The 21,226-nt window shown below is 37.3% G+C and overlaps 1 protein-coding gene across 1 annotated transcript in view; it reads left to right on the top strand.

The window, feature by feature from the left end:
• The window catches only part of ERP44 (endoplasmic reticulum protein 44), a 48,302-nt gene that overhangs the window by 1,776 nt on the left and 25,300 nt on the right, over positions 1–21,226 (top strand). The window contains exons 2-4 of the mRNA XM_005517337.3: positions 17,623–17,695; positions 19,476–19,515; positions 20,951–21,066. Coding sequence (XP_005517394.1) covers positions 17,623–17,695; positions 19,476–19,515; positions 20,951–21,066 — 229 coding nt within the window. The remainder of the gene's footprint in view (positions 1–17,622; positions 17,696–19,475; positions 19,516–20,950; positions 21,067–21,226) is intronic.

The raw sequence follows: 21,226 nt of genomic DNA, 5'->3' as shown, positions 1-21,226 counted from the left end.
ATCAATAAGAACTATGTTTGCCAACAAAAAAGAAAACCAGCAGGAAATAGCTATGATCTGCAACTTGTCTGTATTTTTTCTGCTGTTTCTTTGTGTATAGGTCATTTAAACCCATTTCTAATGTGATTTAAAAGAACTGTACACATAAAACTTTCAGAAGAATACAGTTTAAAGTTGTTTTTTAAAAAAATACAATTAAGTGTAATGTTATCTGTGTAATTATTTAGTGTCATAAAGCCATGGCCCTGTGTTGTAAGATGCCTAGTTACATGAATCATGCCAATGAACCATTCCTTTTAGCAGATTTGTTAAAGAGTTTTGGAAAAGTTCTGAGCCGTCTAGGACTGTGAGGGGATCCTCTTTCTTTAGAAAGGCTGAAGAAAATTTGTAGAAGTGTGTTGTTTATTTTCTTGTGCTATTCAGTGTCTCTGATAAGATGTATCAGATTAGCTTTGAAGCTCTGGTAACTTTGTTTTTCTTGTCAGCTGCCGCGAATACTTAATACCAGCAATGCAACTTGGCCTTGTGCTCCACATCAAAAGGATGTGCCAGCTAACAGAGGCATTTGGAGCATGGCATGTTTTGTGGATAAGTGAATTTATTAATGTTACACAGTGATATGTAGCTGCAAAAACAGCTTACCAAGCTGGTCTTGCTTAGTAGTAGCAATGAAGTTAACAGGAATTCTTTTCCAGACTTTTGGATAAGCATATTTATTTTCCAGATGAGAATTTAATCTGCTGAAAAAAAGAAGAAAATATACAATGTCAAATCAAAAGAAATTCTGTTGTCTAAAGTTTGACAGTAGGAGATCACTGCAGTTGTAAAGGGCTTTGTGTCTCATGCTAATATCCTTCTTCCCTGGTCTCACTGAAGTTTGGGTTGACATGAGGGAGATTGCAGTGCTAAGGGGATACCTGCAGTCTCAGCACAACTCTTTGCCCTTCTAACTTGTCAGCATTGTACTGGGCTGCTGGGAGTTGAAAGGAGACTGGAGAGAGGACAGGGGAGATACAGGCTGGCACGACCTCTGCCTCCAGAGCTGAGTGGAGAGGTGAGCAGGGCATGGCACAGGCTGTGGTGGGTCTTGTACAGCAGTTTGCAAGACTGAAATAAGAGATGCGTAGTAATGTCATGGGGGCCCTTGGAGAGTGAGATGTTTCTGCCTTGTTGGTGTGTTGCTTAATACTGGGCAGGACAGATCTTTAAGATGAATCCAAGACAGTGGAATAAATGTTGATGGAAGAGTGTCTCATCATATTCTCCCCTAAGGCAAGGTGTGGCTTTTTGGCTTTGCTCTATCCAATCATTCTATATGTTTGCCTGTACTCGCAGTCAGGTATACTTTGCCTTTAAAGAAGATTCTAGAACAAGACACTGTTGCACCTACTTCTTCTGCATGTGTTTGAGAGGCACTTCCATTGCTCAGTGCTTCCCTGGGAGGCTTGTGCACAGTGCCCCTGAGCAAAAGCTGTGGCTGGAGGAAACCACCAACGGATAGTGAGGGAATGTGAAATGAATGTTTCATTGAGGGAATGAGGAAATGAAAAGGGAAGTTCCTAACTGGAAAAAAATACTGTAGGGTAGTATTTTTGTTTCTTGTTTTACTGTCACTGCCTTTCATGTCTTGATAATATGACACCAAGTACCCAAGTAATGAAAATAAAATTAAATAAAAATTGTCTTTTAGCTTAGTGTTAAATGTGTAGTGAGTTGCCCAAAGAGAAGCTGAACTCTAAATTTTATGCCTAGAGCGTATATCTGTGCATTTGCCTCTCCCTGCATTTGTATTAGAAAACTAATTTTGTAATTGAGACTGATGCTCAAAATACTATATTCTGAATGTGAGCAGGAGTCAGAAATTGTAATTACAGGTAAAATTTAGACCACTGAGCTTCATACAATGAAATGGGTTCCCTTCAAGAGTAGCACAGGACTTCTGAGTTGTCCATCATCTGTCCACGATTTCTCAGAAAAAACTCAATGTTTTTTTCACTGCTGGTTGAGGATGCTGTGTTTTTCCAAAAGGAAATAGTAGGCAACTGAGGAACAGTCTGCTTTGGAGAGAGGAAGTAGGGAAGTCTTGAATTCTTATGAAGACAACTTGTATTCTTTGTGCTATGCCATAGGATGGGCAAGTTTCCTGTTTGGAGAGCTCAGGAGTGAAGAGAGAAGAAACTGAACTGTTCCTTGGAACAGAAGACTCAAACAATGCTGGAAAATGTATAAATGAGTTATTGACAGTAAAATCTCAGAGATTCTGTTGTTGTGGCTGTGACAACTCACTCCTTGGTTTTTCTTGTGATATCCTTACTGTTCGCCTCCGTAATCAGCTTTGGTTTTTGTTTGGTTGGGGTTTTTTGTAGTTTTTTGGCAGGACAGCTTTCTTAAGCAAGAGACTGGTCCTTATATTGCTTTCTCAAGAAACAAGAATTACCACGTTCTGTATGTGTAAATCAAACCTGTTTCATTTGAAAGACTTAAGGATTGTATGCTGCTATTCAGGAGAACAAATTTTTCACCTTGCAGACTCTTTTGTAAGCTTCACTTGTATAGCTTCCAGATATTTTGTTTGCTTGAGGGGAGGGAATTGTCTTATGCATAAGGCAAGTGTACAAATATGCTGTAAATTTTATACCAGGCCTTCTTCAAAACCTCTTCAGGAGAGTCTAGAGTTACATTCAAAAACAAGTGCATTAATAATGCTTTAAGTGGGTTTGGATGCATTAACAACAACTTGTTCATTGAGTAAGTTCTCTGGTGGTCTAGAGGAGGAAACACAGGAACATTTGGGGACGTAAGAAGAAGCAATACAGGCTACAGAGATCAGAGCCTAAGGAATATTTTCTTCCAAAACTCCAAGCTGGAGAAAGCTCCTGGAGAAGTAGAGGAGGAGAGGTGTGTTATAGAGAATTAGGAAAGGAAGTGAGATAAAATTTCCTTTTGAGAATTCTGCCTTTTACCTTCTTCTTTCCCTGACATGTGTTCCTTCATCAGGAGCATCCCAACCATCAGTAGAAACACATGCAATTTTCTTTTCCAAAACTGTTAGTAATGTCAAGTGCTCATATAGTCTAATTACAAAAAGTTCATAGATAAGATTTTAGAAGTTTGAATAATTTTATTTTCAAATTCACTGTCTCTCAGGTATTTCTTTTTACATTGTTAAGGGTTATTCTGCAAAGTTATTGCTATACTTGAACACTTACTCAGAATGTTTTTTTCACTGCTGGTTGAGGATGCTGTGTTTTTCCAAACCAGCTGTAGCACGGTTTCCATATTTAATCATGCTTTGGTAAAAGTGCCTTACAAAAAGCAACAAGGCATACATACTCAAAAGCAATTTTGTATTTTTTCCTATTTTTACATATGCTACTACAGAGAAACTTCTACCCTGACAATAGTCTTTATAGCTAGGAGCCAGCCATTCATGCCATTAAAACATGTACAAAATTCCAGTATTGTCTTCCAGATAAGCACCTGTGACTTGGAGCTTCTTCTACGAGTGAACCAAACCTGGAAGCTCTTTCACATGCATGCACATAGACCTTTTAATGGTAGTGATCCACAAGATCTGCGCTTTGGGTGGCTGATAGGACATAAATGTTGTTCTCTACAGTGGCACTAAGCAAAATACAAAGTGCAGTGCTCTGTGCCTTAAACTATACAGTGGCTGGAATGGTGAAAGCAGCGAGGACAGAACATTCCACATAGTTACCTAAAGGCAGGTGCTCTGGGCATACTTTCAGCAAATAACTGGTAATCATGTGTGCAGCACAAGGTTTCTGCTGAACATAGTAAATGTCCTTTTCATCTGAACGCAGTAAATCTCCTTTTCATCTGTTCTTATTATGGTAAATGTTCTGTGTTTCTTCCATCTCTTGTTTCTTGACCTATGTCTGGCTTTAGCAAGAGAGCTTTCATGGAGGGGGGTATTGAGAGTCTCACTGTGTTTACCTGATAGGATCAAGCTGTAGAGTTCTGTTTTTTGATTGCCACTGGAAGTTTGATCATTTAAATTTTAAAGGGCTTCTTAAAGTCATCTGGTATTACTCCCTGCTCAGTGCAAGAGTAACTTGGATGGAATTGCTCAGTTTTTTTCCAGTTGTCTCACATAACTCCAGGGATGGAGGTTCTGCAACTTGTCTGGTCACCTGTTTTGGTGTTGAATGGAAACTTTATTGCAAGTTTTCTTTGAAAAATCTGTCTGGAGATGTGGATTGTGTACATTGTCTTGTGTCCTGTCACTGCATCTCTGGGAAGAGTCTGGCTCTGTCTTCTCTATAACCTCTGATTAGGTTGCTGGTAGCAGCAGTAATAGTTTTTCTTTGAGGCTGAACAAATGCAGCTGTCTCAGCCTTTCCTTGTATACTCTGGTCTCCAGTCACTACTCACCTTCATAGCCATCTGCTGGGCTCCACTTCCATATGTTAATGTCTTGTACAGGCGGTCCCAAAGCTGGGCAGAAGCCTTCACATGTGCTCACACAAGTGCCAGATGAAAGGAAAGAATCACTTCCCGTGGTCTGCTGGCTACACTTTTGATAACACAGCCCAGTGTGTGATTGTCTCTGCTGCAAGGTCATGCTGCTGACTCCTGTTCAACTTGCTCCCCAAGACCTTTTCTGCAAAGCTGTTTTCCATCTGGTTGGCTCTCAGCCTGTATGGGGTTATTCCAACAGAGATACAGGACTTTGGCTTTGTGGAACTTTGGAAGGTTTCTGTCAAGCCACTTCTCCAGCCATTTGAGGTGTCTCTGAATAGCAGACATTCCCTCTAGCTTCTAAAACACTTCACCCAGTTCCTGTGTCCTTGGGGAACTGCTGAGGAGGCACTCTGTTCCATCTTTCTGGTCATTACCAGAGACAAATCTTGTACTCAGTATTGGTCTGGAGTAACTTCCTTAGAGGCCACTTGGATGTGGTATCTTTGTTTACAGCCCTTTAGCTCAGCAGTTCAGCTGCTGTGTCACTCACTTTATAGTTCACTTATTCAATTCATGCCTCAATAATTTAGGTCTAAGGATCCTTTGAGGTGCTGTGTTAGAAGCTTGCTAAAGTCAAGGCAAACAATGTCCAGTACTCTTTCCTTGTTTACAGAGCTAAATGTCTTGCCACAGAAAACAGATTGATTGACTTATTCCAAATATATGCTGGATGGATGTGGCTTCTGGAAAGAAAATTTGTTTCCATAATTCTCCTGGTGACCCAGGGAGAAAACATTTGGTCTGGTTCTGTGGCTCTGTGTACGTCCCAGTTGCTGAAGAGCTTTCTAACTTGGTCTTCTACTCATGTGAGTAACATTTCTTTTCCCTGGAACTCTGCTATGTGCTTAGACCTCACCAGTATAAAATTGGCCAAAGACAATATTTAGTGTCTAAGCCTTTTCTGTGTACTTTGTCTCTATGTCCCCTGCTAGCTGAGCAGCAGGCCTACAATTTTCTTACTCTTCCTCTCTTCCTTTTGTTGCCAGCCTTCCTTAACATTCCTCTCTCAACTCCAGCTGAGCTTGGACTGTTGCCAGCTCAAGCAGTGTTTCTCTCTTCCTACCAAGTATTTTTCTTACCTGTACCTTCTGTCTGCTCCCTCTTTTTTTTTTTTTTTTTTTTTTTTTTTTTTTTTTTTAACTCATCCAGAAATTCTGTGTTGACCCATGCAAGTCTTCTGCCATACCAGCTTTCTGCCCAGTAGAGTGGATTGGTTTTGAGCTCTGAAGGGATTCTCCTTGAAGGTCAGCAGGCTCTTGTGGGTTTCTTTTGGCTTTCAGAGCTGTGTTTTATGAGTGAACTGAATTAAGACCCAGGTGCCTTCAGGTCTTGTCACTTTATTCAATGGTCCTGTGAGGTACATACTTCTAGGTAAAAAATAAATATTGTAGTAGATTATAGATGGGATTTAGTGTGAGCCCCAGTCATATGTGTAAAAGTTGCATTAGCAGTGGCAATGAAATGAAACACAGGAGGTCCAAAGTCTTGTCTCCTGGAATATGTAAGTTTCCACATGTGGTGGAATCTCCCAGCTTCTTCACTTTCGGTCTAAAATGAAGGATATGTTAATTCACAGAGACATTTCAGGTGTATGGTTTACTACATTGTTTCAAAGCAAGATGCTTCTCTGTGGCTTCGATTTCTTTTAATTATCGAAACTTTGTATTCTAAATGATGTTCATGAAACAGGAACATGAGCAGAACATAAAAATGTAGAAATGAAGTATGGTAAATGACCTGGTTCCTTGGCATGTTTTTTTGCAGCCAGCCTGTCTTCTGTCTTGTTTGGCATCTGTGATTCTTGCCTGTTTCTTGTGTGTTTCATTGAGGTGCATCCAAAAAAAATATGAATGTCTGCAAGGGCTTTTTGGGTTTTATTTTCATAGATTTGTGAAAAAGAGAGAAGAGCAGTCTAATCTCTGTTGTAAAATAACTGGCAGTAAAGCTTATATTTTGTCTCCAACGGGATTCGTGTGGCAATTGGGCATAAACACAGAGAGAACTTGTTCATTAGGAACTCTGCAAGGAAGTATTTTGAAAGGCAAGGAATAGGTGCCTGTTCCAATGGTCTGGAAAAAGCAAACAACAGCTGTGATAGTGTTTTCTGTTTCCCATAGCTGTCGTGATTATGAAGTGATGATATAATTAACTTTCTCAAAAGCTGCACAAAGGGAAAGCTTTTTTAGTGACGTATCCATATTTGTAATCCCAAGAAAAGCTTTTTGTTCCTTTAGTCAGTCTATCACTTCTGACTCTCATAATTTACTGAAATCCCCTTTCTTAACTCTTGCTAGAAACACTTAGCTCCTAGATGCTTTGCCTGTCATAAAAATTATGAATTTTCATAAACGTGTATATGAAAAAACTTTTTTCTTTTTTTTTTTCTTTCTCCCTTTTGAGTCAATTCACTTGGGATTTTGGACACAATAACTGAAAGACAAATTGGTTGCTTCACAAAGGTAATTAAGACAGTATGTGGTACAGGGGGTGAACAGTTAGGGGTTCTTTCCTACTAATGATCCGTTAATTAGTGAAGGGAGCTCAGCAAGTGTTCAGGCCTCTCAGGAATTACCTTGGAATGGCATTTAAATCTGCTTTGGTTAAAAAGGTATAATTGAAGGGGGAGAGGCCTTTTTAGAATTTTTTTCTGTCAATATAGGCAAGCAGAATTTGCTAAACGAATGCAAATGTCTACATATAATTGGTGTTATATACATAATAAATATTTTTAAATAAGCCAGTAAATAGCTGTGATACCTCGCTGGGGATTTTGGTAACAGTTTTGGTTGCAGCAGCTTTCCATGTTGTGAGCAGTAGGATAGCTACATAAAGCTGGTTGACTGCAGAGCCAGGGTGTCCAAAACTTGCTCCCAGTTCAAGGACTGCACCATGTTAGTGTGTTCATACTATTTTTAGGACCAGTCTGGAATACTTGCTTGGATGTTTTTGCGGTAGTCAGCTTGAAGCTGGCAGGTTTAATATTCCTTGAAGAGAAGTAGACCAACATCTGTATGATTTTCTTTTGTGCATTTCAAAATATCTGTGGCATGTGTCTTGTCCTCTGCATTATTTATTCTTCTGCTGTCCAGAGTTATGCAGGATAAATTGACTGCATATGTGCAGGACCTTAGCAGCTGTTTAGGGTAGAAAGAAAATAGGTCTCATAGTCTGAAATTAGCCTCTCATTCTTCAAGGTACCTGCAGCTGTGGTCCCAAAGGTGAATTTGGGTTCAGGAGGTAGCATTGCTTTAATCAGTGTTCTTCCCTAGAAGAGAGCAAATGGATTAATTTGTAAAAAAGGTATCTTTTTTTTTTTTTTTTACCTCCTCATTTGAATTGGGAGATTTTTCCAATGCCAACTTGTAAATTAGAATGCAGCTGTGGAGTAGTATTTCTATGACACAGACCTACCACTTATTTGGAAAGATCTTATCCATTATCATATACTACTCATATGTCATTTTAAGGTAGCAAATAATAAATGCTTCCTAAAAATTGCTTGCTAGAGACAAGCTAATGGATGTCCCAAGAGCTTTAATATGCTATGATTAGCAGTTTGCATGTGTAGAGTGGAAGTTTGTGGAGTGTGCATCACAATTATGCCTGGAATGAAGAAAATAAAATTACCAAAGTAATGTAAGTTTTGATTATGTTTTAAGTGGATTTATTCTGGAGTTCAGAGTGTTAAGGGAATGCCATTGTATTTTAGAAAGCTTGTAATTTTGAAATTCAGAGGTGTTCCTCATTTTGATTTCACAGAAAAAGGAGGAGGAGCAACACAGCTGGACTGAATCTCGGTAGTTTCAGTGTATGGGCAAACTCTTCATACACCACGAATGGCTAAATCACAAGTTACTGTAGTTGTCTTTTGATAGCTTTAAAAACAAGTCCTTAGCATCTTGCTGCAGTATTAGAAGGTAATTTGAGGAAAAGTGGCATCTCAATCATGATGAAGGAAAAACAAAATCTGTAGCACAAGGAGAGTCATAGTGATACTGGAAGTTATTAGTGCTGAAAGCTCTAGATCTGAGCTTAGTAAATGGGGTGGTTACATGTGGGTTCGTTGTGGTGGAGATTGCAGAGCTAAACATGACTATGTAATAGTAAAAGTGGAAGAGAGTCAAAATTTAACTTGAGCTGCGAACTGCCACAGAATCATCCGTTTGTTTACCGCTCTGCTCTGTTGTTTAGTTCTAACCATCATAACCTTCAGCATCAAATAAGGATGAGCTGAATCATGATGGCTGTGATTCTGTGCTTTCAAAAGGATTTTGTTATTCAGAACTACAAACAAGCAGCTGCATTAAGGTAAACGGTACAATTAAAAGAGTGTTATCAGAGACTGGCTTGTCCACTTGTCTTCCCTTATGTTCTTTTTAGAGTGCAAGTTAAACCAGTATGTTTTGCATCCCTTTGGATGGACTAGGTGAGGAGAATGACCCAGCTGTATTTTTCATTTAAGTATTTTGTTTGTCTATTTGTTGCTTTTACAACCTTTCTTTCCCCCTCTTAACCCAGTGCCTCAGCTGCATGATTTAGAGCAGTGTCAGTCCAGTGTGAGTATTTTTCCTATGGAGGGCCAGTTGCTGTGTGTTTATGGTAGTCCTTATATTGGCATTTGAGCAGTTGGTTACAGTAATTCATACCCACTCTTAAAACAAGTTCCAGCTGAAAGATAAAACTAAACAGGTTTGTCTTGGCCTAAAGTTCCCACCTTTCACGATAAGGCAAAGATCTGGAGAGCCTGATGTTTTGGAGAAGAAGGGTAAAAAATGTATTCAGTATTACAACTACATTGTGTAATTAATAAAAAGCTAAGCAGCTAGAAGCAAGTAGGTGTTGGAGTTCATAATTTCACTTTAGAAAAGGTTGGATTTGTCTTATTGAAGAATAAAGGCAATATGTAGTAAAGTTTGTCAAAATAGAAATTGTGTTTATTTTTATAGCAGTAGAATGTGTATAGGCAGCAAGGATAGAAAATACAGTTATCCACTAATATGTTAAATCCTTCAAATTATTAAAAGGTAGCCATTATTCATGTGACATAAGAAATATGGTTTCTTATGGAAACACTACATCTGCTTTCAGTTTCTTCCTCTAAGATTATGCTTTAAAGGTGAGATTCTGAATTCCATGGTCAATCCTCCCACAGAAAGATATAAAAATTTTTGTCTCATTTTAATGTACCTTTTCACAACCTGTCCAGGAATGAACAAAACATAAATACATTTGTATTATTTAAGAAAAATAAAAGCTAATTTCTTGTTCTGTGATGGCCCAGTGTAAAAACTACAATAAAGGGCACAGGAAAGCTTGTAGATTATAATGAATAACAGGAGTAGTGTTTTGCTTTCCGTAATGAGGAATGGGGTTAAAAGTACACAGTCTCTAACATCTAAACTGTCTCCAACAAGTTTTTTGGTAGTGGGTTTTACATTTGATAGCAGTGGCCAAAATAGAGAGCAGGGTCTTTTTCCTTGACTTAGCGAAAAGGGGCAGCAAACTACTCTGCTCTGCCAGCCTTACCAAAGTCTTGACAAGACTGAGCTGCCCTTTATTTCATATTGCTGGATCATGCTTTTAAAAGTTGAGGACCTTGAGGGTGCTGGCTTTCATACACAGCAACAGCTGCTTAATTTGTGCTAATCATTTTGGAGATTGCATTTTTATTTTATGTGTGTTACTCCTTCTTGAAAGTGTATCCTTGTGTTGTTGCCAAATAATCAGAGCAGTTGGCAAAAGGGAAAAGAAAGAGTTATCGGAACATGAGGTGTTTTTTCCTAAAAAGCTGCACAAATGTGACCTTTCTTTTTCAGGGGAATTCTGGCTGCTTGTTTACGAGAAGCAGCTTGGTAAATAAAATATCTAAAGATTCAGAGTTTTCAGTAGTTTCCTGGGGAGCTTAATTCGTAGCTTTAAATCTGTGAAACAGACTTTAAGGTAGATTCCTATCTGTGAAGATGTGGGGCACTCTGAACATTATTCACAAATTAATACGTATGTTCAGACATCTGTTTACATCTTTTGAAGGTATATGGGCTACATTCTCTGTATGTGGATGTATGAGGCAAGGAAACCAGTGGATCATAACCCTGAATGGAGATTACTCTTTTCCCTAAAGGCCAAGAGAAATAACTGAACGTTACAAATAATTCAACTGGAAATATATTACAGGTCTTATCTCTGTGACATTTTTTTTGACACGCCTCATGTCATTTTTTTGAGCCCTTACTTAAACATTTCTATAAAAGACCATGATCCATAGGTTTGTGCCCAAAGACTTAAGCTTTAGAATTGTGTTTGGGTGCATAATTCTGCTGCTAATAGCTTTGTGGAAAAAAATGCAATACATTGGACAGCATGTTGTGATAATGATGTTTAATTCTCATCTCTGCAATGGACTTTTTGAATTAACATCTTGTGTCCTCTAATGATTGTTTACAAACTATTGAGAGGTCAACTGATCCATTTTTCTGGAAATCCTTGGTGCTGTGCTATCAGGCCATTAAGAGATCTCTGCAGCTGTGAGCCATTCCCTGTCAAATGGGACAATCCATCCTGCAACTCCTTTTCTTATGTGTGAAGTTCAGTTTTAGGAACCATTAGCTGCGAGTTCTTTTTCCTAATTTAGTGTGTCAAGTCAATATAATTTGGATTTTCAAGGATAGCATTATGAATTGTGAATTCTTCTGTTTCCAGTATTTTCATTTGAAAAGAAGTTTTTTTGTATTAATAAGATATGCACTTACACAAAATATTCCTTCCACACACTTAAAATGGGAATATACAACAAGATATGTGGAGGACAAAAAATTTCATTATTTCTTTTTAATGTGGTAGTCTCTACTTAGCTCTGTGTAGTTACAGCGATGTTTGGCTAAAACACCATGAAAGTGAACTGTTTATTAAGGTTGAAGAAGTAAGTTTACTTTTCTAATTATATATTACCCATATTTCTGTTTAGTTAGATTTTTTTCTCTGTTCTTCTGAGCATTTGTAACTGCAATCTTTAAATCTTTTTTAAATAGCTTATTTTGAGCATTTTTAATTTTCTGGACTAAATTTAAGGTATGGCTTTTAAGTGAAAACTTATAAGAAAATTACTTTTTGTTGCCCATTTAAAAATTGCTCTAAAAACTTGAATATAATTGAGAAGGGATCGTTAGTTAATGTTTTGAACTAATAGATCTTTGTCTCATAGTCTTATAATGAAAGCTGCTTGCATTACCAATTAAAACCCTGCATATTCATCAGGGATGGCAGCAGTCAGTCTAAGTTATGAAAATGTTTGGGCACAGTCTGGAATCAAGTGGTGACAACTGAAAGTTGAACTGCTCTCACTGAGAGGGTGAATAATGTTCTTTTTTTATTTCCCCTCAGCATTCTCTATTTACTGTTACCTCTCTCTGCTCTGAACTTTGTGGTTCATTACGGGGCTTCTGGGAATGCCGCCAGCAAGATGTTCCTGATTGATGGTTCTGAAGCCAAAATTCAGGGGCTCTTACAACGTCTTGCCAGCTTTGGCATTGCTGTCTTCTGGGATTGCTTTCAATTTGTATCATCCTACAGCAGGCTGTAAACCCGTCTGCTTCCTGCTGTCCAGGAGTTTAATGCAGACCTCACAGCAGCAGCAGATCAGCAGCATGCATAAAAAAAGAGGTACTCAGGGACTAAGAGTCAGCAGCAGGGTCCTGGGGGGCTTGGACTTCAGGTAGTAACTTCAACATGTCAATCTGGATTAGGTGTGGGCTAGACTTGGTTGCCAAATGTAAAATGATTTTGTGTTAGAGGAGAAAGATGGTTTAGTTGTGTGCCTTTAGGAATTCCCAGCAGGAGGAAAAGGTAAATGAAAAGTTCAGCAAGTGAAAATGAAGGCTGCTCTTGTTGATTGCCTTGCAGGTGTAATACTAATTAGAAATCATAATGCTCCATGAATACATTTTCTATATTTTACAGATAGTTTGCTTTGGAAATGAGGACCTCTGTTTCATTATGTGCATTAAAAAATAAAGGCACAAAGAACCAGAATGCAACAGACCTGGGTTCCTGTTTCCTTTTCTTGCAATTTTAAGGTTATGCACATTTAAACTGTTAAAATCTTCTGCAAGAAAGTGGCATGTTAAGTATAATAAACTTGAAAAGGAAATACTTTTAAACCTAACAACACTAACTGGTACTGGTAAAATGTTTATAAAAAGTTGACCTAAATCTCATGAATAGACGAGCAGGCTTGTTAATTGGATGTGTGGAATGACAATTGAATAGCAATACTGTCAGCAGAAGGTGAGTCAAAACTGTAAGTGCTTTTAATTCCTCTTTGGAAAAGTGATGTGAAACCTAGCAGAGATTCAGTGTTGGGTATGAGTTGAATAGGTTCTGTCCAGGCATTTTGTTTTGTGTAAGGATACTTGTGTGGCATTGCATGGTGTGTTTGGGAGGATGATAGTGGCTTTTGAACAGTTCTTTGATGTCTTTCATTGGAAACAATCAGAATAAATCTCAGCTGATTTGTAGTTACTCCTCAGAAGTGACTGCTACTGGCTCCCTAAGCTATTGGATAACTTCAAATGAGGACCAAAACTTGATCAGAAATACTAAGATTTCTGTACTAATTAAACTTTCCAGTAAAGCATGACCACTGTTGTCTTCAGAAACTCCCAGGAACCTGAGCCATGATGTTCCTGCTTTATTTGTCAGGACCAGAAGAGTGAAAATGTATGTCATTTCCTCTTCTTCCCTCCCCACCTATGAGCTAAACCTAAACTTTGTGAACACATTGTTCAGTTCCTGACTTTTTCCCCCCAGCAATGTATTCTATAAGTGGGTAAAGCTTTCTGCATTAGCTTGTGTCAGTCTACATTTGTTTTGTCATTTTTCTGTAGTGTTAAATTATTGTGGGTAGATTATAAATATCCGAATCTAACTTGAGCAGCTTCATTCAAGTATTTCTCATATTCTACTCTATTTTTAAAAATCTTTTTATTTCATAGGTACTTAGTTTTACCTTCAGATTTTCAGTTTGAACATTTAAAAAATAGAAATGTAAAAAATACTTAATTTAGTCCAATGTAAGTGCAGAAACCTGAGTTGTTTTCAGGTGTGCTTAAGTAGCCAATTTTCCTGTTTAATTATTTTTTCAAGATGCTTTCTTCAATGAGTTTGTAGATATCTTGTGATGCCAGTTTGAAATTTATTTTTTTTTACTTCAGTATAGATATGAACTATCATCCACATGTCCTCCTATGAGCCAGTGGAATGTAAAGTTTGAATTTAAAAGTGAAATCTGAATACTTTTCTTAGCCAGTATGTTTTTCAGAACTTATGTTCAATATCTATTCTAAAGTGTATAGCTGATATTCAGAAATTACTTCCTCAAAAATATCTTGTTTTCTCTTCATGGGTATCAACCACAAGCCTCAATAAAGGTCAGAAAATATTCTCAAAACAGTGTGCCTTATTAGAAATTTAAATACAAATTTGTATTCCTTCATGATAAATATTAATACTAATATCATAAAGCCTCTTGCATCCCATGGGACAGCAAGATTACTGGGTCAAAAGGAGGTGTTTTCTTCCTTACAGGCATTATACCTTAATGGAAACTTCAGCTGGAGTGAGTCTTGCATATTTATTGACATTTCTTCAAGGAATGATTTTTTTCCCCTGAGTCTGTCTACTTATTATTAAAAGTTTGGCACCCACAATTATTTAGTCAGTATAAAATGTTTGAGAACATGATTATGAATATATTTGACAAAACAGAAATTTTCATACTTCTAGTGAAAAAAGTATTTCAATTATCTCAGGTTTTGTGCAACTTTTGGGGAAAGGTATTTTTAGTGTCAATATTTATCCACTTCTGTAATGTAAAGGGACAATGGGATATATGGTTAATTTGTTTTTCGCCTTCAGTATATGAAGATGTTTGGAATATTTGTTTTGGCGTTAATGTCTTAGTACATGCAGCTTGCACATTTCCACAGTAAGAGTTAAGAAAGCAACCACAAAATTTATTTGTGCTATAAAGAAGTATTAGTTTTAATTTCTTTTTTCTGCATATAGCACAATCTAGAAGAGGATCTCATTGGTTAGTAAGTCCTGTGCTTTCATGGTGCAGTTGAATATTTGCATTGCAAGTTAAATGTATTTTAAGTGTATTGTGGCAATCTACAAATATGACTACAGTTGCTGATCCATTGAAGTATATCTGCTTAAGTAACAGAGCCTATTTCTCAACTGCAAATAATATGTTTATCTATGTTATGTTTAATTTATGTGTAATTTATCCTATTAGATAAGATTTGTCTTGCTGCTGGAAAGTTATATTAGTAAAAGCCAAGAGGGTTTAACAAATTGTTATCTTACCCATTTGGTTTGTTTAGACAGCATGAACTACTACTGCTGAGCTCCTGTGAAAACTGTTACACCAAGACCTACTGTGGAAGCTCTTTTCAAGTGTGAATGGTGATGCAGAGCTTGTGTGCAGCAGCTGAAAAGTTCCTGCTTTCTAGAGGCTTGTGTGGATTTTTCTCTGTAAACAAACCTTATTCAAGATTACAAATAAGTAACTCTGTGGTCTTCAGGGTGATCAGAGGCTCTTGAGGCCTTGCAGGGCAGCTGAAGGCTTTAGAACACTGAATCTGCAAAGTCACCTGCAGGAGGATCAGATGATGGCCAAGACAATTATTGTTGAAATATCCTATCCATTATTGTCTAGAGCAATGTTCCAACTATTATTGTTAATTGCAACTACTGCTTCAATTGTACACGTTAGGTCAAACCTAACATTTGCGACGAAGCAGCACGTGTGTGTACAAACAAAACCTGTGCCAGCACATGCTGACCTGACCCATTACTCACTACAAACATAACTTCTACTACCAGAACCTCCCCCCAGCAACACCATGGAAGCTGTCATCCCATGCATCACCTAAGGGGTGATGGGGAGCTGTCTGCACTAATGGTTGCCATCAGCTGTTACTTCTCTGGGGATAATTTGGCCAGTGTGGATCCAGGTCCATACAGGTAGCTTCTCACTCCAAAGGCAGAGTCCTACTTTCTTGCTACTCAGTAGTCAGCACTGACAGCATCTGCAGAGGAACTCCCTGAACACTAGCCTGCTGTAACTTGTGCATTGCATAGCTTGCTTAATCAGGTAATTTTTTTTGCCAATTGTGTTGTTACGCTGCCTGTTTAATCTGTGGACTGCACAGCTCAGCCATTAGGTTTGTTTCTCTACAGTTGTCCTAGAGCCACAGTTCAGACATTTGTCTCAGGCAGTTGAAGTGCCACAGGAAGACTGTTCAAACTCCACCATAAATCTTAGATTTGCATTTAAGAATGGTGTCTTGTTCAACTACCAAGAGAGAAGCACCGGTACATATTTTATATTCCAACAGCTGATGTGTTTTCAGCCTGTAGTGTCAGAGTTACATGCTACCCAAGGGACTCCATATGGGAAATGCGAAAGGATCAGTATCTTTGCTGGGAAGTGATTAGTGATCCACATTATTAATCTTTCTGATTAGTGATCCACAAATCAGAAAGAATTGAAAATGATTGCTGCAAATGTCAGCTGTATGCAATTTACAGTGATTGTTTCAGAGCCATTGACAGTGTCTCACTGTTGAAGTTTCCCACCATTTTTGAAGCTGATCTTAAAGAAAGCAGGGATCCAGTTTGGTGGTTTTTTTTCAATCAAATATTTCATATACACTTGTAATAAATGTTAGGAAATTTTGTATGTGACATTATATGAGTCTTTTGATAAACTGTAAACAATGTCCAAGGCAGATATATCCTGGAGGCTTGTTCTTTGTAGTCATGGTCCTACTATGGGTTCAGGATAGATCTCAGGCTCTTCCATAAATGCAGAGTACATTGTATCACTGGTTCCTGCTATATAGCTGCTCTATATGGCTTTATTTATATGGTCTTTATGCTTTTAGCTGTGTTTTTTCTTGATGCCTCTTGAGCCATAGGCAGATTTTCTTTGCACCTCAAGGAGTAAATAAGTCTCTAGAAACATCAATAGCATGTATATTGTGTCCTGCCAGATCTCAGTGCGAACTGTCTCTGTGAATCTCTGGTCTCTCCCCAACTCCTTGACCTTTGCATTCCTGTTGGTTCTCTTCCAAAAATCTTCCTTTTCCTTTCCTGTTACCTCTGTCAGCTGAGGAACCATACATCAATTAAAAATGTGAAGGCATCACAGCAGAGCATCTGGTCCAAGCCCTGACTGTGCTCAGAGAAGTAATGACTTTCTGACTGGCTTGCTCAGGATGGAAACATTCATGTCCCAGACAAGAATCTGTATTACCCTACTCAAAAATTTTTATTTGCACACTTGTCTCTCTCAAAGCAAAAATAAATTGTAATTCACTGATGCCTCTCTCACCTGGGATAGAACTTTACCTATTTCTTCCACTGCATTTTAGAAAAAAATATATGGGCCAGTTGCACTGAAAATGAGTGTCCTTCCATAAAACTGTGTATCACTATGAGAGTTGCATTAAGAGTGATATAAATGTTGCTTTGGAATTGAATGATTTGGCTGATGTGTTGTCTTGGTTTTTATAGTCTGATGAGCCTATTGCATGCTGGGACTGAAGCAGTGTCAAGTGGAAATACAGAAAGAGATAAAAGACTATAGTGAGTTGAGTTAGATGTATTTAAATTGTTTCCTAAAACAGCAATAAAAATGCAGGCAATTGAGGCTTTACTTAATGAGAAACTTTTTAGCCAGACAAGTCCTGTAAGTGACAGAAGGAATTACTTGTCTCTGGGTAAAACCTCCATGCCCACATGCTTCTGGCCTGTGTGAGGTTGCTGAAATGGGGTTTCATTTTTTCTCCTGAGTGAAGTTATGACTATAAGTGACTCTTAAAGGTGCAAAATTTACCTGTAACATTTCTGGCTACATACTAGAGAATTGTATTAAAAGGACTAATTTTGCTTTAAATGTGAAAGCGTGTTATATCTGTAGTTTGTATATTTGTGGTACTGCTGTCAATCTAAAATGCATTGACTGAATTACAGTTCTTTTACTGTTCTTCTCCAGCTTTTGAGCTGCAACACTTAAAAATCACACACTTTACTGCTGAAACATACCTTACCTGGTTTGCTTTCTCTTTTTAGGTGTCTTGGCTTTTTAATCCAGCAAGAAGTGAAATAACAAGTCTAGATAGTGGAAATATAGATGACATTTTAAGTGAGTACTTAGAATAATTTTTTTCTCTGTATGTCTGCAGTTACTTATCTGTGTGAATATTGTAGTGATATTAAATGAATATTCATACCCTAGCTTTGAATATATGAATTGCAATCAGCTTAGAAATATTAAATGCCTGTGGTTGAAATTAGCTGTCTGAACTAATGTATTGCAATGAGAATTTGAAGTATCTTAAAAAAAATAACTGTTACCTTGTTTGCAGAAAGGAATGCTTGATTACATAACCAAAACCAGTCTAGAGGGCATTTTAAAAGTTCCCCCCTAAAAACAGCAGCAAGTGAAACCCATGGTAATGGACCTTAAGTATCTTGCTTGTTCAGCTCTTTCTTTCCTCAGGTTAAGCACTGTCCTGATTCTGGTGGCTTATAGAATGGAAATCTTTAAATTAAACAGATATTGTTTCTTGTCTGAAACCTTTCTCCCTGAGAACTACACAATTTGTCTGTATCTGGTTGTCTTTGCAGGGAAAAGTTGTTACATTGTTTCAAATATGTTCAAGGGAAAAAAACCCTTTATTAAGGTTTCTGGACTAGAATCTGCCTTACGGGATTGCTTTGTGATATGAGAGCTGTTTGTAAATACCTTTTCTACAGTGGACAACATAAAATTATTTTATACAATGTAATTCACAAAAGGGAATATATGCTAAGTGTAAATGCTTTTAAAATTCATCCCATTACTTTCAAGAAATACTTCATGTGTTGGAGGTAACCTTGTTATTTACCTATTCACCACTTGCATCCCTTGCTGATAATGAAAATCTTAATGCCATAATTGTAACCAAACTGTGGTGCTCTCCAGCCTACTCAAGAGTTGTCTTTATCAGCATGTTGTCTTTTCCAGGCTTTCAGCATCCTTATCTTCACATGTAACTACTGCTCTGTAACTTTGTCAATTTTCTGCTTGTCAGCATTTCTGCTTTATAAAGCTGTGGCTGATACTCTGTAGTTTGATTATGTACTTAATTTTTTTTCAGTGTCTAGGCCAGTAGCACTGCTAAAAATGAATTTAAAGCATGGTTGGTTATTATATTCTGTAAAGATCATACTTTATTTTTGAGCAGGAGAGTTATCCTTTTTTGATTTTTTTTTTTAAATATGTGGAAAAGGAACGCATAAGAACGTTATTTCATTACCTTATTATATGAATCCCTATAGTACTTCATTTTTTTAGTGTTCCTTAGCATTTTTCTATTTTTGGTGACTGAAAATTTCTACCTTTTGCCATAGTATCCAGGTTAAATTAGACAAGTAAGGATAAACCAGAGTAAGTTGCACAAACAGGCTGCCTGTTCATCAGTCTTCTGCTCCAAATAGTTGTGGGATTTCAGCTTTTGACTGGTTTTTAACTGTTATGAATAATAGAGCTAGTGCTTAAGAGCTACTAAAGTTCAATTTCTGGATGTGAGTGCCTTAATTTTAAATCCAGAAATAATTTTTACTGCATGTGTCACTTAATTACTTCCTGTGTGTCTTAATGCCTTAAGTATTTACATTTTTTTTTGTCTTGTATATCAATAAAGTCAATAGAGCACTTGACTGAAGGCCTCTTTCATCTCTTTCCCATTTATTACAGATTATATTTCAGCTAAGATTTACCCCATCAGTTTTCTAGCAATCAGACTAAGCTCTATGCTGAATTACCTAGAAATACTTGCTTTTGTAGTTTTTTTGTGCATACTTTTATAATCTCAGATGAAAGAACTGAGAAGTTTGCCTCACAATGTGACATTGGGCTTTTTCTTTTTCTTTCTTCTCAGACAATGCAGATGTTGCTTTAGTTAATTTTTATGCTGATTGGTAAGTTATTCAAGTTGGTTGTTTCTTTGTTTTTTGTTTTTTTTATGTTTTAACTTCTGTCTTTTGAAAACTGTCATGTTTGGCTATAGTTTTCTAATTGAAAATACAGTAGTCTGTTGCTTTCAAACTAGTTCTTTCCTGGGTTTATGTCTTGATTGCTTCTCCTTCTGTCTATGTTTGCTTCACATTATAATAGGCTGTAGTTTTACAACCTTAATTATGATCATTAGTTTTAGGCATACAGCAATAACCCCTCAACATAGCACACTGCCAGTCTGTGATGTAACCTGACTTTTGAGTGAGAACAGATCAGTTTTGGTTATGAAAGTTCTCTGTTTTAAGGGTGGAGAAGAACAAGGGACAAGAAGCCGTTGTATAGCTTTGTATACAAGCCATTTGTAGCATATGTATACATGGTAACATATACAAGCTACATAAATGTATAGCATACAGCTGGGCTGCCCAGAGTCAGGTTTTTTCAGAAGATGGACTTCAGCTGTCTTGGCATTTTGAGAGCAAGACTTGCTCTTCACTTACATGTTTGCTGTTGCAGACATAACTGCATCCCCAGGCTGTCACTGTTAAGTTTAAGGTGGGTTTCAGTGCAGGCTGGTTTTTATTGCAAGTCTACTTCTTGAAGTCTCATTCTCACAATTTCTACAGTGCCATTATGCATCTCCACTTTAAAAATCTGTCATATGTTTGGAAGAACAGAATATAAAATAATCTTATTGACATATTAGTAATGGGCTTGTGCACTACTGTTACCCTAAACTTCCTTAAGCCGCTGAAGCATCTTTACAATCCTACTGCCTTTTCTGTGGGCAAAAAGAGAGAATTTGCTTCAAAATCTGACATTACTGGGAGAAGGGACCCTTAGGGTTCTCTTTGTTCTTACTGCTGTAAAAGCAGTCTGCTCAAATTCTGCCAAAACTGAGCAATAATATAACACAAAATACTTGCAACTTGTACTGTTGGCCCGTAGAAAATTACATGTGATATTTCTTGAAGGTGTTGGTGAATATTTCAGTCTCAGCAATCTAAGGAACTTCTTTTTCTACATTTTTAAAATCACTTTCCATGGGTAATTCAGGTAGAAAAAAATGAACAACATACTTTCTGAATAGAATATATTTCCTAAAGGCTTATAATTGATTAATGGTGCTTCCTAGGGAGATAAAGCAGGGGAGCATATCTTGAACTGTGTATTCTTTCCTAGTTACTTTTTTTTCCACACCTGATTTATTCAATTTACTTTTGAACTGATTTTTATCCAGTCAGTTGAATGATTACAGGTAAATGTGATTTTTCCAATGGCTTTTCTTTCTTTTCTTTATTTTTCTTTTTCCTTCAAAGATTGAAATGTTCCAGTAGTCATCAATTGAAGTATTTCAAAGTGATATTTTGGAGTCATGATTTTGTGTTCTATTTACAGGTGCCGCTTCAGCCAAATGCTGCATCCTATTTTTGAGGAAGCTTCTAATGTAATCAAAGAAGAATATCCAGATAAGAATCAAGTGGTGTTTGCTAGAGTAGACTGTGATCAGCATTGTAAGTAAATCCTGATTTAGTTTTTTTCTGTGCTGTTTTGGTACCAAGTTAGTAATTCTATTGAAAAATATGCTAAATAGCCATGCAAAGTGTAGCTGTAGTTGGCCCATCAATTAGTCAAGGGTTGCTTTTATTACATCAGCAAACCTCTTCTTCCAAA

This window comes from Pseudopodoces humilis, chromosome 1, assembly GCF_049639895.1.
Source record: "Pseudopodoces humilis isolate 2021_Gansu_Grassland_sample_001 chromosome 1, ASM4963989v1, whole genome shotgun sequence".
NCBI lineage: Eukaryota > Metazoa > Chordata > Aves > Passeriformes > Paridae > Pseudopodoces > Pseudopodoces humilis.
Note: the sequence above shows the minus strand (reverse complement) of the source record. Positions and strands in the feature narration are given on the sequence as shown.